At 39.7% G+C, this 27,500-nt stretch overlaps 1 protein-coding gene across 1 annotated transcript in view; it reads left to right on the top strand.

Moving 5' to 3' along the window:
- Positions 1-27,500, top strand: part of LOC135113913 (probable glutamate receptor) — a 212,704-nt gene that overhangs the window by 166,136 nt on the left and 19,068 nt on the right. The window contains exons 9-10 of the mRNA XM_064029532.1: positions 10,575-10,872; positions 10,996-11,216. Of these exons, the coding sequence (XP_063885602.1) occupies positions 10,575-10,872; positions 10,996-11,216 (519 nt within the window). The remainder of the gene's footprint in view (positions 1-10,574; positions 10,873-10,995; positions 11,217-27,500) is intronic.

Below are 27,500 nucleotides of genomic sequence, written 5' to 3'. Positions count from 1 at the left end.
CCCCCCACACTAGTACTGTGTTAATCATGTCTATATATATATAGTAGGATGAGTTTACTTTTTGTATATATCTTCTTCTTTACATTTAAGTATAGGCTTTTCAAATAACAGCATAAAAAACGTGTTGTTTTAAGCCTGATGTAAATTTTGTTTAAATAAAAAAAAAAAAAAAAAAAAAAAAGAGAGAGAGAGAGAGAGAGAGAGAGAGAGAGAGAGAGAGAGAGAGAGAGAGAGAGAGAGAGAGAGAGAGAGAGAAACGGTACAACGATGGGATGATGAGAGAGAGAGAGAGAGAGAGAGAGAGAGAGAGAGAGAGAGAGAGAGAGAGAGAGAGAGAGAGAGAGAGAGAGAGAGAGAGAGAAACGGTACAACGATGGGATGATAGAGAGAGAGAGAGAGAGAGAGAGAGAGAGAGAGAGAGAGAGAGAGAGAGAGAGAGAGAGAGAGAGAGAGAGAGAGAGAGAGAGAGAAACGGTACAACGATGGGATGATAAGAGAGAGAGAGAGAGAGAGAGAGAGAGAGAGAGAGAGAGAGAGAGAGAGAGAGAGAGAGAGAGAGAGAGAGAGAGAGAGAGAGAGAGAGAGAGAGAGAGAGAGAGAGAGAGAGAGAGAGAGAGAGAGAGAGAGAGAGAGAGAGAGAGAGAGAGAGAGAGAGAGAGAGAGAGAGAGAGAGAGAGAGAGAGAGAGAGAGAGAGAGAGAGAGAGAGAGAGAGAGAGAGAGAGAGAGAGAGAGAGAGAGAGAGAGAGAGAGAGAGAGAGAGAGAGAGAGAGAGAGAGAGAGAGAGAGAGAGAGAGAGAGAGAGAGAGAGAGAGAGAGAGAGAGAGAGAGAGAGAGAGAGAGAGAGAGAGAGAGAGAGAGAGAGAGAGAGAGAGAGAGAGAGAGAGAGAGAGAGAGAGAGAGAGAGAGAGAGAGAGAGAGAGAGAGAGAGAGAGAACCGGAAGCAGCAATCAATCAGGAGTTAACCGCACGCGACGTCACTGCAAGGGGCGGAGCCAGCCTTCCCACGACGGGATCTCTATTACATTTCGTAATAGTGAGGGCAGATGTAGGTTTACTCAAGGTCTATCCAACACTCTAGGGTCTCCGCAAGCGTGAATAGCATGCCAGATATACGATTTGATGCCTCGTTTTCGCTCTGCAGTCACCGAGGGAGCATTTCCTCGCTAACCCGATGACGTATTCGGTAGATAATATATGCGGCTCATCGTTTATTGGGATGGTGTGAATACTTAGATACATTATTTTCATGTCTAATACTATTATTCTTATATTTGTGTGTGTGTGTGTGTGTGTGTGTGTGTGTGTGTGTGTGTGTGTGTGTGTGTGTGTGTGTGTGTGTGTGTGTGTGTGTGATCTTCGTTGCCTCAATAGTCTTCTTTTGGTTTTCAATGGATCTCGCTCGATAAGGGACGACTTCGATTGTAAATACGAAACCGTACGACTGAGTGATAAAGTGGATTGGATAGGAGAGTGCTGGGTAAATTCAGAAAATATTGACTCGGGTGAGAAAGTTATTTGGATGTAACAATGGTTTTCCTAGATATTGAGAAAACGCACGACTAAGTGATAAGGCGAATATAGTACTTGTACTTGATTAAATAGTTGTACTAAATACCTTCTTCCTCATTTTAAGGGCTGTGATCCTACCGTATACATAATTCCCGCACCAGTCAAATGGACATGCTTACAAGCGTATTCATCTCTCATCGAATGGGGTTCATTCAAAACTAAAAGAAGACTTATTGAGGAAACGAAGATCACAAAAAAAAAAAGAATTACATATATATATATATATATATATATATATATATATATATATATATATATATATATATATATATATATATATATATATATATATATATATATATATATATATTGATCACGAAAATAATGTATCTGTGTATTCAAAACGTCCCAAGAAATCATGAGGCGAATATATCATCCACCGAATTCATCATCAGAGCAGCTAGGTGATGGTCACTCCGTAACGGCAGAGCGCAAATAAAGCATCAAATCGTACATCTGGAATGCTGTTCATGCAGGCACATACCCAGAGCGCTGGACAGTCCTTCAGTGAACCTACACAAACACACACACACACACACATACACACCTTATATTTAATTGTCATTAAAGAAAGGTTAGGGCACATGATGGGAAGGTGTTAGGCCGGATAAGATCGTGGTTAGCCAACAGGCGACAGAGTTGTAATAAACGGACCAAATTGGAGCGGGCTCAAGTAATTAGTGGGGTGCCACAGGGATTAGTTTGAGAACCATTGTTGTTTTTAATATATATTAATGACTTTGATAATGGGATTAGATGTTAGTAAATTTGCGGATGTCACGAAAACAAGTAGATTTATTAGGTCAGATTCGGATGACGTCGTCTTGCAGCCAGATTTAGATAGGATGAACGAGTGGACAGACATATGACAAAATTTAATACAGTTTAATAATAACAAACGGAAAGTACTTAGCGTAAGTATAAGAAATTCACACAATTAGTACATAATAAACAACGAAGCCCTGGTAAGTTCAAGGAACGAAAATGATTTAGAAATTATAGTTAGCTCTTATCTCCGTCTAAGAAAACAATGCATGTAGGTCAGAAATAGAGCAAATCGGGTTTTAGGATTAATTTCAAAGAGTGTTAAAAGTAGAAGTCCCGAAGTAATATTAAAGTTGTACTTGGCCATAGTCAAACCTTATCTAGACTATATTTTGTAGTTCTACTCCCCAAATTACAAGAAGGATATAGATCTACTAGAGAATCAGAACGAAACGAGACCGAAGCAATTAAATTTACATCCTTTAGAGAGATGTAGGTTAAGAGGAAACCTGATTGAGATCTTTGAGTGGTACAATGGTTATAATAAAGTGAGCGTAAACAAAATTCTCAAATCAGTAATCAGGATAGAAAAAGAAATAATGGGTTCAAGCCTGAAAAAAATATAGGTTCTCAAAGAGTGGCAGACGAATGGAATAGACAATCAGGTTGTTAGTGCTGAGTCATAAGGGAAATTCAAAAGATGAGACAAATTTATGGATGGAGACGATAGGTGGAAATAGGTATGTTTCATACTGGGACTGCCACGTGTAGGTTTGCTGGCTTCTTGCAGCTTCTCTTACTTAATTATGCTCTTAAGTTTTTTTTTTTTTTTTTTATGTTATGTATGCGAGAGGAAATTATTTTTATATTTCGCTAATTGGGAGAGAAATATTGCCTTTAAAAAGTTAGTTAGGTTTTTTTTTTTTTTTATGTAGGAGGGACACTGGCCAAGGCCAACAAAAATCCAATAAAAAAAAATTTTTAAACCTACTGAGATGCCAGTCCCATAATAGGGTCCACAGCAGTAGTCAAAAATTGAAGGATAAGTGTCTTGAAACCTCCCTCATGAAGGAATTCAAGTCATAGGAAGGTGGAAATACAGAAACAGGCAGGGAGTTCCAGAGTTTACCAAAGAAAGGGATAAGTGATTGAGAATACTAGTTAACTCTTGCATTAGAGAGGTGGACAGAATAGGGATGAGAGAAAGAAAAAAGTCTTGTACAGTGAGGCCGCGGGAGGAGGGGAGGCATGTAGATGGCAAGATCAGAAGAGCAGAAGAGCAGATAGGCAGGAAATTAAAGCATTAATACGGTAGTTTGGAGATTAGAACCGTCACCCTTTTTAGAAACAGGCTGAATGTATGCAAACTTCCAGCAACAAGGAAAGGTAGATGTTGACAGACACAGCTGAAAGAGTTTGACTAGGCAAGGTGCAAGCACGAAAGCACAGCTTCGGAGAACAATAGGAGGGATCCCATCAGGTCCATAAGCCTTCCGAGGGTTTAGGCCAGCGAGGGCATGGAAAACATCATTGGGAAGAATTTTAATAGGTGGCATGAAGTAGTCAGAGGGTGCAGGAGAGGGAGGAACAAGCCCAGAATCATCCAAGGTTTGAGCGAAGAGTTCAGCTTTAGAAATAGATGTTATAGCAGTGGTACCATCTGGTTGAAATAAAGGAGGGAAAGAGGAAGAAGCAAAGTTATTGGAGATATTTTTGGTTAGATGCCAGAAGTCACGAGGGGAGTTAGATCTTGAAAGATTTTGACACTCTGTTAATGAAGGACTTTTTGGCTAGTTGGAGAACAGACTTGGCATGCTTCCTGGCAGAAATATAAAGTGCATGAGATTCTGGTGATGGAAGGCTTAAGTACCTTTTGTGGGCCACCTCTCGATCATGTATAGCACGAGAACAAGCTGTGTTAAACCAAGGTTTGGAAGGTTCAGGGCGAGAAAAAGAGTGAGGAATGTACGCCTCCATGCCAAACACTATCACCTTTGTTATGCGCTCAGCACACAAAGACTGGTCTCTGACATGGAACCAGTAGTCATTCCAAGGAAAATCAGCAAAATACCTCCTCAGGTTCCCCCAACTAACAGAGGCAAAACGCCAGAGGCACCTTCGCTTAGAAGGATCCTGAGGAGGGATTGGAGCGATAGAAGATACAGATATAAGATTGTGATCGGAGGAGCCTAACGGAGAAGAGAGGGTGACAGCATAAGGAGAGGGATTAGAGGTGAGAAAAAGGTCAAGAATGTTGCGCGTATCTCTAAGTCGGTCAGGAATACGAAGAGGGTGTTGTACCAATTGCTCCAGAGTCTAGGTCGTGGAGGATAGCAAAGGTGAAGGCTAGTTCACCAGGATGGTTAGTGAAGGATGAGGAAAGCCAAAGCTGGTGGTAAACATTGAAGTCTCCAAGAATGGAGACCTCTGCAAAAGGTAAGAGAGAATGTGCTCCACTTTGGAAATTAAGTAGTCAAAGAATTTCTTATAGTCAGAGGAGTTAGGTGAGAGGTATACAGCACAGATAACTTTAGTTTGAAAGTGACTCTGTAGTTGTAGCCAGATGGTGGAAAACTCGGAAGATTCAAGAGCGTGGGCACGAGAGCAGGTTAAGTCGTTGCGCACATAAACGCAACATCCAGTTTTGGATCGGAAATGAGGAAAGAGAAAGTAGGAGGGAACAGAAAAGGTGTTACTGTCAGTTGCCTCAGACACCTGAGTTTCAGTGAGGAAAAGAAGATGAGGTTTAGAAGAGGAGAGGTGGTGTTCTACAGATTGAAAATTAGATCTTAGACCACAAATGTTGCGGAAGTTAATGAAGAAAAAGTTGAGGGGGGGGTGTCGTCGTCAGAAGGACAGTCCGACCTGGGGACATTTGTGGTCCCCTCCCCAGGTGGGGGCTCTGAGGCTGGTGCAAGATTCGCCATGATAATTTTGAAATTTTGAGTGAAGGATGTGTGTGTTATTAGGTGCATGTAGTTTTGTGTGGAGGAAGAGAGTTGTCTTTAGAGGGCAGGCTGTGACTGCCTCATTGTGTTGTGAGATACAAAGGGAAACGTTCAATGAGGTCACAGCTGGGTATAATGATAAGTTCACAGCACCCCCTGATCTAGTGCTTTAGTAATTATCGAAACGATAACTACTCCAGTGGAAATAATTATCGTTTCGGCAGGTGCCTACTGCCTCCTCTGCCTCCTGCTGCCTGATCTTCTGACAACTCTCACTTCAATGATAAGTTGGTCAAGGCTGAGGCAGGGATGACGCAACGGGTGAGGCCCAGATGATGGAGAGATCGCGTGCGGGAGTGGAGGAAGTGCATGTGAATGTCAATGACTTCTCTCTGCTCTCCTTTTGTTTAAAATCTCCATATTAACCTTCTGCTTCTTCTTCAACTTAGACAGACGACCTATGACCTTGCTGCAAGTCAGGAACTGGTTAAATAGCTTGGAAACAGGGGGATAAAGCGTTTTGATCTTGCGTGCACCCACTTCCTGTCACAGTCGCCAGAGCACTGAGGCCTCAACAGTGCGTGGCCAAAGATCATGGATGTTGCTTATCTTTAAGCTACACTCAGTCTTCTTACCATGTGTATCAATAAATTAGTAATAAGTTTAAATAAAAAGTAATAAAAAAAATTATCGAAGATCATAAGGAATGACAAACCACGTTGTGTATCATGAAGCCCGACATTTAAATGCCTGGCGTTTTAAACATAAATAACCTCGATTTTAATATGGAATGATTAAATGTAGAAGCATGAAATTTTTACAGAAAGCGGAGGATATTTTAAGGGCATCGATACTATTAATAACTAATTAATTATTATTATCATTATTATCATTATTATTATCATTATTATCATTATTATTATCATTTTTTTTTTTATTTCAGTGATGCCTCCTTATTAAAGGAACACCAGCACCATTGTTCCTCTAACGAGTGTTTTTTGTCCTTCGCAATGGCGCTGAAAAATTTGATTATTATTTGGATGTTCATCCTCATCCAGTTAGTACAGACCCCTCGGACCTTTAGACAAAATGGAGAAGCAAAAAAATAAATAAATAAATGACTCGTCTAATGTCAAGAATCTAATAACTGTTCCATTTCTTCTTGGATGCTTCTCAAAGAGATAAATTCTTGAAATGACCTTATAAGCATCCTGTGTCAAGAATTTAGAGATCTCCGATGAGGGAGGGTTGTTACGACGCAAGTAATCGTTGCTGCTATCATTCAGCCGCCGCACGTCACTACATAAGTAGTCTGTCTAGAAGCTCCGTTGTCTTTGTGAACCTCGTCAACTGCTAAGTTTATGAACTTATTTCAGACAGGGTTGAATACCTTCTTTTTGCAAGATTTATGAGCCGTATCTGCAGATGGGATGAAGCCAAGACGTCGAGAAAGCAATTTGATGAGTATTCGCTAATTCCTTTCAAACAACGATTCTTGCTTTTACCCCCTTTTTTATTTATTTATTTATTTTTTACTTTGAAGAAACTGGAAACTTTTATTTTATTTTGTGAATCGTCTTGCTTAACAACTGCAAGAAAACCATATATATATATATATATATATATATATATATATATATATATATATATATATATATATATATATATATATATATATATATATATATATATATATATATATATATATATATATATATATATATATATATATATATATATATATATATATATACACTGGTGGATTCAAGGTCGAACCAATAGCCGCAATGTTTTATTCGTCTTAGCGTTTCGACCTGTAATCCACAAATCTGTCAATGCTGGCACGTCAATAACTAATAAATCATGGCATCGACAATAAACACATCCACCACAATAACACCACAGTTGATAATCCCACCCAAAAGAGACAAAATCAAACACGTACACAAATAAACAAACGAAATATAGCAGTAACCAATGTAAATTTATCACACAAGAAATATTGGCAACTCTTAACATCATAAACATGTCACTCACTTCAGTGGTCCCACCGTTGCCATGTCCAGTCACCACACAATCACCACTGCACCGGCTCTGCAAGCCTAACATACAACTAAACACTTAACCACCAAACCACCACCAACAAGTGTCAGGTACACCATACTGACCGGTAAATCAAGCGACTGCCACTGGTAAAAGGGGAACATACAGTATATGGATAACACATTGTAATCTCCTATATAACTCATATACATACCATGAATAACGGTGCACAACCACAAAACTACCCCCCCTACCGACACCGCGCAGGTTCAGCTGCTGCGCCTCTCACTACTGCACTACCTCCCAGCTGGCCAGACTGGTCACCACTACAACCAGCTGTTCAACAAATGCTATCCAAAAGCGCACCGCATACTTGGCAGGCCTCTCTGGCCAATACAATAAATATACATTTAATAATCACAATTCAAAATATTATGCTAATGATATATACGAGTGTATATATATATATATATATATATATATATATATATATATATATATATATATATATATATATATATATATATATATATATATATATATATATATATATATATATATATATATATATAACTTATTCAGAGTTATAATGTTAACTTATTTCATTATTTCTTTCCTGGCATTTTTGTATAATTCTCACCAAGTCTCTTATTAGGAGCACGCGTTTAGAATTATTTTTTTAAAAAAAGATCATTAATTGCTGATAAACTAATAAGATAAAAGCTTCATGTGTACGACGGCAGGTGCTTTTTTTTCTACCTTACTCAGAGACCTATTTAAATCTCACGGCAATTATTTTATATGTAAAAGAGGCACTAGCTAACGGAAAAAGAAAATAAAAGCCCAGTGGTACAAATCCAGAAAGGAGAGAGAAAAAAAGTGTCCAGAATTGGAGGATATGTGTCTTAAAACCTCCCACTTAAAAGAGGACAAGTCATAGGAAGAAGACAGGGAGTTTCAGAGTTTACCCTACAAGCCTATATAGATGCCAGTTTTTGGTTCCCGGATTACAAGGTTAATTTTAAATTTCGAGTGATGTCACAAAAACTGAAGATGCATGTAGCAGATAACAGATATAAGGGGCCTTGATGAATATTTATTTTTCTTTTTAAACGGCAGAGTGGATAACTATGAGAATTATTCTAATGGTACCTTATAATTTGATATGTTTAATTGTACATTTGTTATGTACATTTGTGGTAACCTTACGAAGTTAAAGAAGATAAAAGAAACAAGGAAAGAAGACGGATGAATCAGGGAAACAGAAAAACGTGAAGAAGAAAAAAGGAACAGAGAAAAGTTAAAAAAAAAAAAAAACTGTTACCAACGCAGCTGCTTTGTTTAGGGTATTTGACATAAAATGTTAGGAGGACCTACACAGAACTGATCCACAAGGAAGTATATAAAACTGTGACAATGGCCGAAGGGACCGGGACAGAGATGCAGAGGTCTGCTGACTGAGATAAAAACAGGGAAAAGGGAACCACAGCACTGGGGGGACACTATGTGCGAACGAGGGGAAAAGACAGGCGAATAGAGAGGTGTATTGAGGGAACTTACTGTAGTTTTAACTATCTTAAACTTCTTACTGTGCTCTATACCCAAATTCCGCCCTGTTACCCTGATTAGGCAAAGACATAATTATTATACTGCCACCCCTATAGGTGGGTCATGTGTATGAAGTGTATTACTACATGTGAATTATGCGAAATGTTTTGATTTCCACCCTTACCATAGAGATAGTTTTTGAGGGAAAAAATGTAACAAATTAGTATATATTATGTCAGGTAATTGAGGTAGAAGTCAGACAGCAGACGGCAGGTGGAGAGAGCAGAGAGCAAAAACAAAGAGGTTGCAGAATACCAGACCTGAGAGGAGCCTGAGGCGGATAAGCTCTTCCACTCCTAAGTGGAGTTTAAAGTTTGGTGATGTAGTCTCAGTAATTGTTGTCCCATAAAGGTGAGAAAGGAGGAAGTAATTTGTAGTATGTTTTATCATTAGAATGTTTAGATTTAGGATTTTGTGTTTGATTTTCTATGAGTTTTTGCGTAATTTCTCGACTTGGATTTGACTTGCTTTGATATGAAACTTGGGTACGATTGTGAATCAATTTGATGGAAAGTTCTCAGTGAGCTGCCGAAGGTGGATACTCGGATATTATTGTTGTATTTAATTTTTACTAAAGTAAATGTATAAATGCTAACAATGTATAATATACTCTCTCGTGTCCACTACTTGAATAAGAGACTTCACACACAACCGTGCAAGTTGAAAGTACGACACAGTTACAAATCAACAAGTGTACTTCCGACGCAATCAACCGCCTCGCAGGAAATGCCTGTATATAAAACGCCTTGTAACTTCGTATAAGTTTTTTTTTTTTTAAATGAATCGACTTACTTTTACTGTTCGACTTTGCTTATGTTCCTGGTCTCTTCGATGGGTTTTGCTTATGTCCCTGGTCTCTTCCATGGGTTTCAGTCTTCTTGAGGATTATACATAGTCTATGTCTGCCTCATTGCTATTTACTTATGTTGTGTGATTGTATGTGTTTAGTTAAAGAATATCGTAAGTTACGGTTGTCATCACTAAGCTGTGTGTTTTTATGCACTTATATTTGGGAATATATATTGGCGTGATGTAAATATTAATTTTAATCTGATGACGGTATTTAATCATTGTTATAAAATTTTATATTTTTATGTGAAATATCGCTTATCTTAACGTCATTCCCCGTCTTAATCTTCATTGATTGCTTATACGAACTTCTGTGCAGATGCACAGTACTGGCATCATCCCTTTACTCTTAGACTGTCAACTAAACGTAAAATAAATAAATAAATAAATAGATAAATAAATAAATAAATAAATAAATAAAACCCTTCCTTTGGAGAAAGGGAGGAAGCGACTGATCGATTTGATCCTGCAGTTGTGACCACCTAATCTACAATACACACCAGCATAATACACACACATGCCTTATCTTGCCATAGATTGTTCCTATTGGGAGGATAGGAGCCTTCCACTATGAAGAATATATATATATATATATATATATATATATATATATATATATATATATATATATATATATATATATATATATATATATATATATATATATATATATATATATATATATATATATATATATATATATATATATATATATATATATATATATATATATATATATATATATATATATATATAATTTATTTTATTTTATTCATTTATTTATTTTTCAGAAAGCCGATATCAGCCTCGGACCGTTTGCAATGAATCCTGTCAGAGCCGAAGCTGTCGAATTCAGTTTTCCTTATTTAATTGAATCGTTAAAAGTAATTGCTGGTCGTGGAAGTGTTGAGGTAGATCCCTGGGGTTTTATTTTGCCACTTACGCCTATGGTGTGGGTGGCTACCCTTATTGTACTGCTGGGAGTGTTCACCGTAATAATGATACTTCACTTTTTGTTGCCTGATGGAAACCAGAAGCTAAACGGGTCCTCAACAGATGCCAGTGTTATACGCATAATTCTTCAGCAAGGTAATGAATCCCACAGGTAATATTATATTCCAGTCACTAGTTGATATAAATATATTAATTATATAAATCAATAAATCGTTAATACCATGTCCGTATATATGAATAGTAATTATTTAAATGCAGATATTACCTCACACGAGGATTCTTGGATATGGGAACGCTTATTGATGGGAGTGTGGATGTTGATGACGCTGGTCCTCACACGCAGCTACTCAGGCAACCTAATGTCCCTGTTGGCAGTGAGATACGTCTCTCAACCTTTCCAGACGCTGAGAGATGTCGTGGATGATCCAAAAGTTAATTTGGTTTGGCAAAAAGGGAGCTCAAGCATGCAACTTATTCGAGTGAGTTAGTGGAGTTGAACACTTTAAGGATAAACAATTTCTACTAATTAGATTAATGATAAAGAATATGATAGTTACTTTAGGAGCAGTAGCCATTCATCCTGACTTTCTGATAAAGATCATTGTTACATATTAAAAAAAAAGAAGGCAACAATAATCTTGGTGTGCACGTACTTAAATAAATAAATAAATAAATAAATAAATATATATATATATATATATATATATATATATATATATATATATATATATATATATATATATATATATATATATATATATATATATATATATATATGTTTCTTTTTTTCAGAGAGTGGGACTACTCTATTAACTCATTGTCGTAAATAACTTTGCTGTTGAAAATGTGAAAGCAATTATCTTAATGGGAAATGGAAGTGGCTAATCACACGTGCAATGGTTTATTTTCTACCATACAGGAGGAGGCAGTAGAGACCTACCGAAACGATAATTACTCCCAGTGAGGTCTAAAGCACTGTTCAGGGGGTGCTGTGAACTTATCATTAAACCCAGCTGTGACCTCACTGAACGTTTCCCTTTGTGTCTCACAACACAAGGGGGCAGTCACAGCCTGCCCTTGAAAGACCTCTTCCTCCACACAAATCTACAAGCACACACACCCTTCACTCAAAAATTTTAAAATCATCATGGTGACTCCTACACCAGCCTCGGAGTCCCCATCTGGGGAGGGGACCATAAATGTCCCCAGGTCGGACTGCCTTTCTGTCGACAACCCTAAGTGTCTGTAGAACACCACCTCTCCTCTTCTAAACCTCATCTTCTTTTCCTCACTGAAACTCAGGTGTCTGAGGCAATTGACAGTAGCCCCTTTTCTGTTCCCTCCTACTTGATCTATCCTCGTTTTCGATCCAAAGCTGCATGCTGCGTTTATGTGAGCAATGACTTAACCTGCTCCCGTGCCCACGCTCTTGAATCTTCCGAGTTTTCCACCATCTGGCTACGACTACAGAGTCAATCTCATACTAAATTTATCTGTGCTGTATACCTCTCACCTAACTTCTCTGACTATAAGAAATTCTTTGACTACTTAACTTCCAAAGTGGAGCACATTCTGACCCTCTTCCCTTTTGCAGAGATCTCCATTCTTGGAGACTTCAATATTCACCACCAGCTTTGGCTTTCCTCTCCCTTCACTGACCATCCTGGTGAACTAGCCTACAACTTTGCTATTCTCCGTGACCTAGAGCAATTGGTGCAACACCCTACTCGTATTCCTGACCGTCTTGGAGATACGCCCAACATTCTTGACCTTTTCCTGACCTCTAATCCTTCTGGTTATGCTGTCACCCTTTCTTCTCCGTTGGGCTCCTCTGATCACAATCTCATATCTTTATCTTGTCCAATCGCTCCAATCCCTCCTCAGGATCCCCCCAAGCGAAGGTGCCTCTGGCGTTTTGCCTCTGCTAGTTGGGGGGACCTGAGTAGGTATTTTGCTGATTTTCCTTGGAATGACTACTGCTTCCGTGTCAGACACCCGTCTTTGTGTGCTGAGCGCATAACAGAGGTGATAGTGTCTGGCATGGAGGCGTACATTCCTCACTCTTTTTCTCGTCCTAAACCTTCTAAACCTTGGTTTAACACAGCTTGTTCTCGTGCTATACATAATAGAGAGGTGGCCCACAAAAGGTACTTAAGCCTTCCATGACCAGAATCTCATGCACCTTATATTTCTGCCCGGAACCATGCCAAGCCTGTTCTCCAACTAACCAAAAACTCCTTCATTAACAGAAAATGTCAAAACATTTCAAGATCTAACTCCCCTCATGATTTCTGGCATCTAGCCAAAAATATCTCCAATAACTTTGCTTCTTCTTCTTTCCCTCCTTTATTTCAACCAGATGGCACCATTACTATCACATCTATTTCTAAAGCTGAACTCTTCGCTCAAACCTTTGCTAAAAACTTTACCTTGGATGATTCTGGGCTTGTTCCTCCCTCTCCTCCACCCTCTGACTACTTCATGCTACCTATTAAAATTCTTCGTAATGATGTTTTCCATGCCCTCGCTGGCCTAAACCCTCGGAAGGCTTATGGACCTGATGGGGTCCCTCCTATTGTTTTCCGAAACTGTGCCTCCGTGCTTGCACCTTGCCTAGTCAAACTCTTTCAGCTCTGTCTGTCAACATCTACCTTTCTTTCTTGCTGGAAGTTTGCCTACATTCAACCTGTTCTTAAAAAGGATGACCGTTCTAATCCCTCATACTACCATCCTATTGCTTTAATTTCCTGCCTATCTAAAGCTTTTTAATCTATCCTCAACAGGAAGATTCTTAAACATCTATCACTTCACAACCTTCTATCTGATCGCCAGTATGGGTTCCGTCAAGGCCGCTCTACTGGTGATGTTCTGGTTTTCCTTACTGAGTCTTGGTCATATTCTTTTAGAGATTTTGGTGAAACTTTTGCTGTTGCCTTGGACATATCAAAAGCTTTTGATAGAGCCTGGCACAAAGCTTTGATTTCCAAACTACCCTCCTACGGTTTCTATCCTTCTCTCTGTAACTTCATCTCAAGTTTCCTTTCTCACCGTTCTATTGCTGCTGTGTGATTCTCCTAAATCTATTAACAGTGGTGTTCCTCAGAGTTCTGTCCTGTCACCCACTCTCTTCTTATTATTCACTAATGCTCTTCTAAACCAAACTTCTTGTCCTATTCACTCCTATGCTATTGATACCACCCTGCACTTTTCCACGTCTTTTCATAGACGTCCAACCCTTCAGGAGGTAAACATATCACGCAGGGAAGCCACAGAACGCTTGACTTCTGATCATTCTAAAATTTCTGATTGGGGCAGAGCAAACTTGGTATTGTTCAGTGCTTCAAAAACTCAATTCCTCCATCTATCAACTCGACACAACCTTCCAGACAACTATCCCCTCTTCTTCAATGACACTCAACTGTCCCCCTCTTCTACACTGAACATCCTCGGTCTGTCCTTTACTTATAATCTGAACTGGAAACTTCACATCTCATCTCTAGCTAAAACAGCTTCTATGAAGTTAGGTGTTCTGAGACGTCTCCGCCAGTTTTTTTCATCCCCCAGCTACTAACTCTGTACAAGGGCCTTATCCGACCATGTATGGAGGAGTATGCTTCACATGTCTGGAGGGATTCCACTCATACTGCTCTTCTAGACAGGGTGGAATCAAAAGCTTTTCGTCTTATCAACTCCTCTCCTCTAACTGACTGTCTTCAGCCTCTCTCTCACCGCCGCAATGTTGCATATCTAGCTGTCTTCTACCGCTATTTTCATGCTAACTGCTCTTCTGATCTTGCTAACTGCATGCCTCCCCTCCTTCCGCGGCCTCGCTGCACAAGACTTTCTTCTTTTATCTCACCCCTATTTTGTCCACCTCTCTAACGCAAGAGTTAACCAGTATTCTCAATCATTCATCCCTTTCTCTGGTAAACTCTGGAACTCCCTGCCTGCTTCTGTATTTCCACCTTCCTATGACTTGAATTCCTTCAAGAGGGAGGTTTCAAGACACTTATTCATCAATTTTTAGACCACTGCTTTGACCCTTTTATAGGACTGGCATTTCAGTGGGCATATTTTTTATTGGATTTTTGTTGCCCTTGGCCAGTGTCCTTCCTACATAAAAAAAAAAAAAAATAAGAGAATGAGAAATAATCCAAGTATCTAGTTTTTAGCATTTTTCGACAGTTTTGGAAATTATTTTTTTTTCAGAGAATCAAATTACTCTATTAACTCATTGTCGTTATAACTCTGCTACTGAAAAATGTGAAAGCGATTATCTTAATAGGAAATGGAAGTGGCTAATCACACGTACAATGGTTTATTTTCTACTATAATTTAGAGAATGAGAGATAATCCAAGTATCAGGTAATTTTAGTTTTTTGCATTTTTCGGCACTTTTGTTCAAATAGCATTTGAACAGGTATACTGTTCAAACTCCATTTGAATTGCATTCGTCTAATGCTGATGGTGGATTAAGTGCCAAGGCAATAGTATACATATTGGTGTTTCCTCTAAAGGTTTGCAAAGATGGTCTTAAGCTGAACACAAAACATTATCACTGAAATATAGTGTACAGAAACAGAAAATTGCAGAAACGTGTTAGGTGTCTAAGAGTATTTTTAACTTTGTTATTAATATATATATATATAGAGAGAGAGAGAGAGAGAGAGAGAGAGAGAGAGAGAGAGAGAGAGAGAGAGAGAGAGAGAGAGAGAGAGAGAGAGGACACATTGCTCTCTAGTAAAAAAATCAATTTGAGTAGCCCATGATTCGGTCTAAATATCACTGAGAGGACAGTAAGCTATACACTACACCTGGTGAGAAAGTTAGTGATTCTAGCCGAAGTTAACTGTCCTCTTATAAGCATCATTGATCAGTAAAAGACGACAGATAAAGTGACCTCATTGTACTCTGGGAATAGATGTACTGCCATGAAAGTCACCTGCAAGAGACTGTGCTATGTCTTCTGCACAGAGAGAAGCATCTCTCTGTGTCAACCACAAGACCGGAATTATCTTTTCATAGAAAATCGGCATAGTACATGCTCAAATTATTCCACTAGGCAGAAACACAATACCAAAAAGACCTTTGCTTTGGCGGATGTACTGAAGAGATATGACAAGATAAGATAATAAGATCGCGACTGGAGGAGCCTAATGGATAGAACAGTCTAGCTGCATAGGCTGAAGTGGTTAAGAACAGGTCAAGAATATCGGGCGTATCTCCAAATCACCTACTTCCAGGAGTAGGTTGCTAGGCACTAGTGTCGATGTGTAATCCCGGGCTAGCTGGACCGCATCCTGCAAGTCTGAGTTGCCAGTTATGCATTTTCCTTCCAGTATTACCACTCTCTCTCTCTCTCTCTCTCTCTCTCTCTCTCTCTCTCTCTCTCTCTCTCTCTCTCTCTCTCTCTCTCTCTCTCTCTCTCTCTCTCTCTCTCTCTCTCTCTCTCCTTCTCTCGACAAGAGATACGATCACGGACTACACATCGACACATCGGCCATATTCTGTATGTGTAGGTGTGTGTGTGTGTGTGTGTGTATGTGTGTGAAAGTGTATGTGTGTGTGTGTGTGTGTGTGTGTGTGTGTGTGTGTGTGTGTGTGTGTGTGTGTGTGTGTGTGTGTGTGTGTGTGTGTGTGTGAATAGTTGGTAAATTGCCACCAGGGTTCCCCCGTCCTGAAATGGCATGCTGCTGGAGACCTCAGTGGCATGCCATTTCAGAATGAGGGACTGTTTTTATCGACCTTATAAACCTTGGCTTAACACAGCATGTTCTTATGTTATGCATAATAGAGAGGTGGCCCACGAAAGGTACTTGAGACTTCCATCACCAGAATCTCATGCGCTTAATATTTCTGCCTTAACCCATGCCAAATCTGTCCTCCAACTAGCCAAAAACTCCTTAATTAAGAGAAAGTGTCAAAATCTTTCAAGACCTAACTCCCCTCGTGATTTTTGGAACCTAGACAAAAGCATCTACAGTAACTTTGCTTCTTCTTCTTCCCCACCTTTATTTCAACCAAATGGCACCACTGCTATCACATCTATCTCTAAAGCCATACTCTTTGCTCAGACCTTTCCTAAAAACTCTACCTTGGGTAAGTTAGGGCTTGTTCCTCCCTTGCCTCCACCCTCTGACTACTTCATGCTACCCATTAAAATTCTTCGCAATGACGTTTTCCATGTCCTCGCTGGCCTAACCCTCGAAAGGTTTACGGACCTGATTGGGTCCCTCCTATTGTTCTCCGAAACTGCGCTTTCTATTCTTGCATCTTGCCTTGTCAAACTCTTTCAACTTTGTCTGTCAACATCTACCTTTCCATCTTGGTGGAAGTTTGCCTACATTCAGCCTGTTCCTAAAAAGGATGACCGTTATAATCCCTCAAACTACCGTCCTATTGCTTTAATTTCCTGCCTATCTAAAGTTTTTAAATCTATCCTCAACAGGAAGATTCTTAAACATCTATCACCTTACAACCTTCTATCTGTTCGCCAGTATGGGTTCCATCAAGGCCGCTCTACTGAAGATCTTAAGGCTCTCTTTACTGAGTGTTGGTCATCCTCTTTTAGAGAATTTGGTGAAACGTTTGCTGTTGCCTTGGATATATCAAAAAGCTTTTGATACAATCTGGCCCAAAGCTTTAATTTCCAAACTACCTTCCTACGGCATCTATCCTTCTCTCTGTAACTTCATCTGAAGTTTCTTTTCTGACCGTTCTATTGCTGCTGTGGTAGACGGCCACTGTTTTTTTTTCCTAAATCTGTTAACAGTGGTGTTCCTCAGGGTTCTGTCCTGTCACCGACTCTCTTCCTATTATATATCAATGATCTTTTAAACCAAACTTCTTGTATTATCCACTCCTACACTGTTGACACTGCCCTGTCCACTCTTACGTTGATGATACTACTCTACACTTGTCCACGTCTTTTCACAGACGTCCAACCCTTCAGGAAGTAAACAGTTCACGCAGGTAAACCACAGAACACCTGACTTCTGATCTCTCTATAATTTCTGAATGGGGAAGAGCAAACTTTGTATTGTTCAATACCTCAAAAACTCATTTCCTCCATTTATCAACTCGACACAACCTTCCAGACAATTATCCCCTCTTCTTCAATGACTCTCAACTGGCCCACTCTTCTACACTGAAACTCCTTGGTCTGTCCTTTTTTTATAATCTAAACTGCAATTTTCAAAACACCTTTTATAAAACACCTTTAATAAAGTTAGGCGTTCTGAGACGTCTCCGCAAGTTTTTCTCAACACAACAGCTGCTAACTCTGTACAAGGGACTTATCCGTCCATGTATGGAGTATGCTTCACATGTCTGGGGGGATTCCACTCATACCGTTCCTTTAGACAGGGTGGAATCAAAAACTTTTCGTCTCATCAACTCCTCTCCTCTAACTGACTGCCTTCAGCCTCTTTCTCATCAACGGAATGTTGCATCTCTTGCTCTCTCTACCGCTATTTTTTGTGCTAACTGTTCTGATGTTGCTAACTGCATGCCTCCCCTCCTCGCGCGGCCTCGCTGCATAAGACTTTCTTCTTTCTCTCACCCCTATTCTGTCCACATCTCTAATGCAAGAATAAACCAGTATTGCCAATCATCCCTTCCTGCTTCTGTATTTCCACCTTCCTATGACTTGAACTCCTTCAAGATGTAGGTTTCAAGACACTTATCATTTAATTTTTTACCACCACTTCAGACACTATTCGGGACCAGCATCTCAGTGGCTTTCTTTTTATTAGAATTTTGTTTCCCTTGGCCGGTGTCCCTCCTACATAAACACACACACACACACACACACACACACACACACACACACACACACACACACACACATACACACGCACACATACACACACATATCTACCAACTAAAGAAGCCACTGAAAAAGGGCCATGGACAAGAAATTGCGATTTGGCACAGATGGCACACTATAAAGATGTCATCACACAATGTGCAGGAGAGAATCGGACACTTTTAACCAATAAAGAGAAAGCCCTTAAGAAAATACAAAATGTAAAATTTGCCTTCACTTCCAACCAATCATGTTTAAAAGAGATTCTCCTGGGCATATATATATATATATATATATATATATATATATATATATATATATATATATATATATATATATATATATATATATATATATATATATATATATATATATACACCCTGCCCTAAGGTAGAGTGCTTGTGCTTGGTCGTAGTCAGGTTAGGCGCTTGGATAGTGTGTTTTGTTCCAGAGATAGGAAGTGTAGGTCGAGGGTGTGCTTGCCAGGTGCTGGGATAGGGAAGGTAGCTGATAGGCTAGACACGTGCTTGTGACCAAGCCCATTGTTTTTCTCAGTGCGGGAGGGAATGACCTTGGTAAGGTCAAGAGTGAGGAGCTGCTTGGGAGGTTTAGACACGCTTTAGATAGAATTAAGGACAAGGGAAGGATCCCTGTCTTGTGTGGTGCCTTGCCGAGGAGGGGAGTTGGTGGCTGTCCAGGGCGATTACAGTGAATCACAGGCTCGTGAATCATTGTAAGAGTAATGGATGGACGTTCATTGACAACTGGGACCTCATCTATGGTAGGGACACCTTGCACACCAGGGATGGAGTGCATTCATCACGCCAGGATGTTCGGGTTTTTTGCCAGAACACCCGATCAGGAGGTAACTGCACTCCAGCGCTTTTTTCGTCAGTCAGGAGGGAAGAAGGGGTTGTGAGATCGAAATGAAGGACAAATTATTTAAATCTAGTAAGGTAACTAGTTCAGAGAAGATGTAAAATAGCTTAGATGTTTATTATACAAATTGTAGAAGTATTTTAAATAAAATAGACTTGCTTAGAGAAATGGCGTGTGTAGAGAACCTTGATATCACTGCTTTAACAGAAACTTAGTTAGATATGTCAGGAAAAGTATTTAATCTAGAGATAGATAGATTGTTATACACTATTCTATAAAGACAGGGAAAACAGGAGAGGAAGAGGCGTCGCGTTATACGTTAAGGACACATTACTGTTGTATTAACAGTAGAATTAAAACAGATAGCAAAACAAAGTCGATATGGGTAGATATTATGTAAAAATCAGTCAGTAGTACTGGAAGTAGTATACAGGCCACCGAAAAGTACAAAAGAAATTAACACCTCATTATGGCAGAAAATAAATAAAGATGGCAGGTATAGTCAGGTATGTGTGGCAAGAGATTTTAATTTTTGAAATATCGACTAGAGCCTGATGGTGGGTAACAGGGAAGCAGAGGAATTTCTTAAAGTAATTCAGGATTATATTTTAAAAGAGGTAATCATAGAACCCACAAGGGGGAACAATATTCAAGATTTAATTCTTACAAACAGGGAGGAAGCAGTCACGCAGGCAGAGGCTGGAGGACAGCTAGGTAACAGTGACCATTGGGAAATTAGGTACAAATTAAAATGGGAGGAAACTTTAAGAAACAATAAAACACTAGTAAAATACTAGATTTTAGGAGAGCAGATTTTGAGGGATTAAAAAGGTATCTCCAAGGAGTTGACTGGCAACGGATGCAGGTCGAGGTTAGGTCCGAGACGGAGTTGAGAGAGATAAGGCAGGATGAGAAAGGTGAGGTGAGGTGTCAGGGTGTAGGGCAAGAGGAGGGAAGAAGTGTCCGGAAGGGGCAGAGAAAGGGGGAGAAAAGAGAAGAAAAGGGAGAAAGGGGGAGATATGTGAGTATGCTGGAGGGTCAGGTCATGCTGAGATGGGAAAGGTGAGGTCGAGGCAAGTAGATGAGGGAGTGGAGAGGATGGAAGGTGCCGAGATGAGAGGATTAGGTAAATTGAATGTTGATGAGTTGTATAAATATTTTCTAGATAAATTGCATAGACGACAGTTAGCAAACATCCCATATAGAGCAATAAAATCACATAAAAACGACCCTAAATGGATGACTGTTAGGTTAAAACACTATATAGGGTGGAAGAGAAATATACATAAGAGATTAAAGGCAGGGGAAGAGGTTTTAAAGCCACAATATAATGCAGAATACAATATAGAACAGTCCAGAGGTTAACGAGGAAAGCTAACAGCAATTATGAATTAAGGGTAGCCAGCCAGACTAAGACGGATCCAAAGGGTCGAAAAATAAGAAGCTATAGGTCCATTAAAGGTAGCACATGGGGAGCTGATTAGTTCTGGGGATAAAATTAGTAAAATCCTGAGTATCTTTTAACTGCCTTCACTCAGGAAAACATCCAGGATATGCCAAATAGTGAACAGATGCTTAGAGCAGAGGAGAATGAGAAGCTGACAGATTTTACCATAACTAAGGAGATAGTGGAACAGGAGATAGATAGGCTAAAAAAGTTCAAGACACCAGGACCAGATGAAATATATCCCAGAGTACTTAAGGAATGCAAAGAGGTTATTAGTGAGCTGTTAGTTTCTGTCTAGGAAATCTCTTGAGTCAGGTGAGGTACTTGTAATGTGGAGGCAGGATAATGTAGTACCCATCTTTAAGAAAGGAGATGAAACTTTAGCGTCTAATTATAGACCTTTCAGCTTAACTTCTGTTGTAGGTAAAATAACGCAGTCAATAATAGAGAAGAACATTAGGGAGCATTTAGACAAGCATAACTTGATAAATTACAGCATGGCCTCACGAAGGGGAAGTCTCGCTTGATGAACTTGTTAAGTTTTTACAGTAAAGTGTACGAGGTAGCAGATGCTGGTGATAGTTATGACATTTTATATGTGGACTTTAGTAAAGCGTTTGACAAAGTACCCCATCAGATGCTCCTGAGAAAGGTTAGGGCGCGCAGGGTAGATGGGAAGGTGCTAGGCTGAATAAGGTCATGGCTAAGCGACAGGTGAAAGAGAGTTGTAATAAACGGCTCTAAATCCGGATGGGATCACGTAATTAGTGGGGTGCCATAGGGATCAGTATTAGGACCATTGTTGTTTTTAATATATATATATATATATATATATATATATATATATATATATATATATATATATATATATATATATATATATATATATATATATATATATATATATATATATATATATATATATATCAATGACTTGGATAGTGAAATTAGTAGAGATGTTAGTAAATTTGCGGATGACACAAAGATAGGTAGATTAATTAGGTCATAATCGGATGCAATCTTCTTAGACAGGATGAAAGAATGGACGGACAGATGGCAAATGTAGTTTAATATCAACAAATGCAAAGTACTTAGCGAAAGTAGAGGAAACGTACACAGTAGGTACACAATCAACAACGAAACTCTAGTTTGTTCAGGGTACGAAAGAGATTTAGGAGTTATAGTTAATTCTGACCTCCATCTAAGAAAGCAATACATAGAGGCCAGAAGCAGAGCAAATAGGATATTAGGATTCATTTTTAGGAGTGTTAAAAGTAGAAGACCCGAAGTAATATTAACGTTATATTTGGCGCTGGTCAGAACCTCATCTAGACTACGCTGTACCGTTCTGGTCCCCACAGTATAGGAAGGATATAGGTCTATTAGAATCATTTCAAAGGAGAATAACTAAAAGGATACTGAGGATAAGGAGTATTCTTTATGAGGCGAGATTGAAACTGTTAAATTTACATTCTTTAGAGAGACGTAGGTAGATGGTAGAGGGGACCTGATAGAAGTCTATAAGTGTTATAAGGGTTATAATATGGGGGACGTAAGCAAAATTCTTAGGATCAGTAACCAGGACAGAACAAGAAATAACGGGTTTAAGCTTGAAAAATTTAGGTTTAAGAAAGAGATAGGAAGAAATTGGTTCTCAAACAGAGTGGCAGATGAATGGAACGGACTCAGTAATCAAATTGTTAGAGCTAAGACATTAGGGAGCTTTAAGAGAAGATTAGGTGGGTTTATGGATGGGCATGATAGATGGAAATAGGTAGGTATATTCTATACAGGGACTGCCACGTGTAAGCCTGGTGGCTTCTTGCAGCTTCCCTTATTTTTTTTTTTTTATGTTCCTATACCTAAGAGGCTTATGATAATTTATGAGTAATCTCCCATGAGACGGGCCTCTCATGTCTACAAACTATCATATCTTCCTGCAGGTCAGTATCATTTACAGCCTCCTGGATCCAGCAGGGCCTGAGGAGTGAGTAAACTTAACTGCACAATAGTATCTATATAATCTTGTGTCCAGCCTCCTTAAAAGAATCCAGGAACATAGTAGCATTTAAGACACCTACGAATATAAAAACAACTTGCCTACGAACCAAAAAAGGATGGATCCATGACTGCTCACTATCACTAGGTACTCGCCTTACAAAGAGACTAAGTGTCACGTCGTAATAAACATCATGTGCTTTGCAAGGAAGTGCACTCACAGGCAGGTTGATGGAGACATCTAAACGCTACACATATTAGAAGGGGCGTACTGCAATGAGTTACTCTAATATCCCTTAAAGGAACTGGACCTTCTGGCTGTATTCCTCCCAGTCTCCTCAGAACATCACTGTTTCTACTGTACCCCTGACTTTCATGCTAGAGACAGTGACTAAGTCCGAAATCGTGGGAACACCCAGCTCCCAGCCATCACAGGATCATGATTCATGTGAGAGAGGAGGAAGAGGAGCAGGGGGTAGGGGTGGGAAGGAGCCCACACCCCTTGCTCTGCCCACCACCTCGCCTCAAGCTGCTAGCAGACACAACAAAACGATTAATTTTCGAAAATTCTGGTGACTAAACTATGGGGTCTGGATGCACACTGATTACTTTATAGACAAGAGGGACACTAGAATTAAATATTGAATGGCACCCAATCTGAAAAGGCAAATTGCAAATATAGTAAATTAAATGGGGAAGAGGGACGTTTATGGGCGAAGAATTTCACAACAAACTCGAGGGCACACAGCCACACAATCATTGCGCATCCGGCTTTTGTACACTGTGCTCTCACCGACCTCTCCCCCCCAACACTCTCTCTCTCTCTCTCTCTCTTTCTCTCTCTTCACCTTCCTTCTTTTCATCACCTTTCTTCTTACTTCTCTACTTAAGCCCCACATAACAGTATATATATATATATATATATATATATATATATATATATATATATATATATATATATATATATATATATATATATATATATATATATATATATATATATATATATATATATATATATATATATATATATATATATATATATTATTATTATTATTATTATCTTTTTTTCTTTTTTTTTACGTAGGAGGGACACTGGCCAAGGGCAACAAAAATCCAATTACAAAAATGCCCACTGAAATGCCAGTCCCATTAAAGGGTCAAAGCAATAGTCAAAAACTGATGGATATGTGTCTTGAAACCTCCCTCTTGAAGGAATTCAAGTCATAGGAAGATGAAAATACAGAAGCAAGCAGGGAGTTCCAGAGTTTACCAGAAAAAGGGGATGAATGATTGAGAATAATGATTAACTCTTGCGTTAGAGAGGTGGACAGAATAGGGGTAAGAGAAAGAAGAAAATTTTGTGCAGGAAGGCTGTGGGAGGAGAGGAGGCATGCAGTTACCAAGATCAGAAGAGCAGTTACCATAAAAATAGCGGTAGAAGACAGCTAGAGATGCAACATTGCGGCGGTGAGAGAGAGGCTGAAGACAGTCAGTTAGAGGAGAGGAGTTGATGAGACGAAAAGCTTTTGATTCCGCCCTGTCTAAAAGAGCAGTATCAGTGGATCCCCCCCATGTGAAGCATACTCCATACATGGATGGATAAGGCCCTTGTACAGAGTTAGCAGTTAGGGGAGGTGAGAAAAAACTGGCGGAGACATCTCAGAACGCCCAACTTCATAGAAGCTGTTTTAGCTAAAGATGATATGTGAAGTTTCCAGTTCAGATTATAAGTAAAGGACAGACTGAGGATGTTCAGTGTAGAACACGGGGGCAGTTGAATGTCATTGAAGAAGAGGGGATAGTTGTCTAGAAGGTTGTGTCGAGTTGATAGATGGAGGAGTTGAGTCTTTGAGGCATTGAACAATACCAAGTTTGCTCTGCCCCAATCAGAAATTTTAGAAAGATCAGAAGTCCAGCGTTGTGTGGCTTCCCTGTGTGAAATGTTTACCTCCTGAAGGGTTGGACGTCTATGAAAAGACGTGGAAAAGTGCAGGGTGGTATCATCAGCGTAGAAGTGGATAGGACAAGAAGTTTGGTTTAGATGATCATTAATGAATAAGAAGAGAGTGGGTGACAGGACAGAACCCTGAGGAACACCACTGTCAATACTAGTGACCGTCTACCACAGCAGCAATAGAACGGTCAGAAAGGAAACATGAGATGAGGTTACAGAGAGAAGGATAGAAGCCATAGGAGGGTAGTTTGGAAATCAAAGCTTTTGTACCAGACTCTATCAAAATCTTTTCATATGTCCAAAGCACCAGCAAAAATTTCACCAAAATTTCTAAAAGAGGATGACCAAGACTCAGTAAGGAAAGCCAGAAGATCACCAGTAGAACGGCCTTGACAGAACCCATACTGGCGATCAGATAGAAGGTTGTGAAGTGATAGATGTTTAAGAATCTTCCTGTTGAGGATAGATTCAAAAACTTTAGATAGGAAGGAAATTAAAGCAATAGGACGGTAGTTTGAGGGATTAGAACGGTTTTTAGGAACAGGCTGAATGTAGGCAAACTTCCAGCAAGAAGGAAAGGTAAATCTTGACAGACAGAGCTGAAAGAGTTTGACTAGGCAAGGTGCAAGAACGGAGGCACAGTTTCGGAAAACAATAGGAGGGACCCCATCACGTCCATAAGCCTTCCGAGGGTTTAGGCCAGCAAGGGGCATGGAAAACATCATTGCAAAGAATTTCAAAAGGTAGCATGAAGTAGTCAGAGGGTGGAGGAGAGGGAGAGACAAGCCCAGAATCGTCGAAGGTAGGGTTTTTAGCAAAGGTTTGAGCGAAGAGTTCAGCTTTAGAAATAGACGTGATAGCAGTGGTGCCATCTGATTGAAATAAAGGAGGGAAAGAAGAAGAAGCAAAGTTACTGTAGATATTTTTTGGCTAGATGCCAGAAGTCACGAGGGGGGTTATATCTTGAAAGATTTTGACACTTTCTGTTAATGAAGGACTTTTTGGCTAGTTAGGGAACAGACTTGGCATTGTTCCAGGCAGAAATATGAAGTGCATGAGATTCTGGTGATGGAAGGTTTAAGTACCTTTAGTGGGCCACCTCTCTATCATGTATAGCACGAGAACAAACTGTGTTAAACAAAGGTTTGGAAGGTTTAGGTCGACAAAAAGAGTGTGGAATGTACGCTTCCATGCCAGACACTATCACCTCTGTTATGTGCTCAGCACACAAAGACTGGTCTTTGACACGGAAGCAGTAGTCATTCCAAAGAAAATCCGCAATATAACTCCTTAAGTCTCCCCAACTAGCAGAGGCAAAACGCCAGAGGCACCTTCACTTAGGGGGATCCTGAGGAGGGATTGGAGCGATAGGACAAGATACAGATATGAAATTGTGATCGGAGGAGCCCAACGGAGAAGAAAGGGTGACAGCATAAGCATATGGATTAGAGGTCAGGAAAAGGTCAAGAATGTAGGGCGTATCTTCAAGATGGTCAGGAAAACGAGTAGGGCGTTGCACCAATTGCTCTAGGTCGTGGAGGATAGCAAAGATGAAGGCTAGCTCACCAGGATGGTCAGTGAAGGGAGAAGAAAATCAATGCTGCCGGTGAACATTGAAGTCTCCAAGAATGGAGATCTCTGCAAAAGGGAAGAGGGTCAGAATATGCTCCACTTTGGAAGTTAAGTACGAGTAGTCAAAGAATTTCTTATAGGCAGAGGAGTTAGGTGAGAGGTATACAGCACAGATAACTTTAGTTTGAGAGTGACTGTAGTCGTAGCCAGATGGTGGAAAACTCGGAAGATTCAAGAGCGTGGACACGAGAGCAGGTTAAGTCATTGCGCACATAAACGCAACATCCAGCTTTGGATCGAAAATGAGGATAGATAAAGTAGGAGGGAACAGAAAAGGGGCTACTGTCAGTTGCCTCAGACACCTGAGTTTCAGTGAGGAAAAGAAGATGAGGTTTAGAAGAGGAGAGGTGGTGTTCTACAGATTGGAAATTAGATCTTAGACCGCGAATGTTGCAGAAGTTAATGAAGAAAAAGTTGAAGGGGATGTCAAGACACTTAGGGTCGTTGACAGAAAGGCAGTCCGACCTGGGGACATTTATGGTCCCCTCCCCAGATGGGGACTCCGAGGCTGGTGTAGGAGTCGCCATTATAATTTTGAAATTTTTGAGTGAAGGGTATGTAGTTTTGTGTTGAGGAAGAGAGTTGTCTTTAGAGGGCATGCTGTGACTAACCCCTTGTGTTGTGAGACACAAAGGGAAACGTTCAGTGAAGTCACAGCTGGGTTTAATGATAAGTTCTCAGCACCCCCTGAACAGTGTTTTAAACCTCACTTGTAATATATGAGGTGAATAGTGATACACCACAGTATATTCTTCATTAATTACTTGCAACGTTTCACCTTATGCCTCCTTTAAACCTCCTTGTAATATATGAGGTGAATAGTGATACACCACAGTATATTCTTCATTAATTACTTGCAACGTTTCACCTTATGCAGAAGGCATTATCAGCCAAAAAATTAAAAACATCATTGAGTGTATCACAAAACAAATTATAATACATACAAAAACACTTAAATATCCGACAGAGGGCATGGCAAAATGAAACAGAACACAAACATGGGAGCAGATAATCATTAGAAAAATTACACAAAAAAAGAAACG

This window comes from Scylla paramamosain, chromosome 26 (genome assembly GCF_035594125.1).
Source record: "Scylla paramamosain isolate STU-SP2022 chromosome 26, ASM3559412v1, whole genome shotgun sequence".
In the NCBI taxonomy this organism is placed as follows: Eukaryota; Metazoa; Arthropoda; class Malacostraca; order Decapoda; family Portunidae; genus Scylla; species Scylla paramamosain.
Note: the sequence above shows the minus strand (reverse complement) of the source record. Positions and strands in the feature narration are given on the sequence as shown.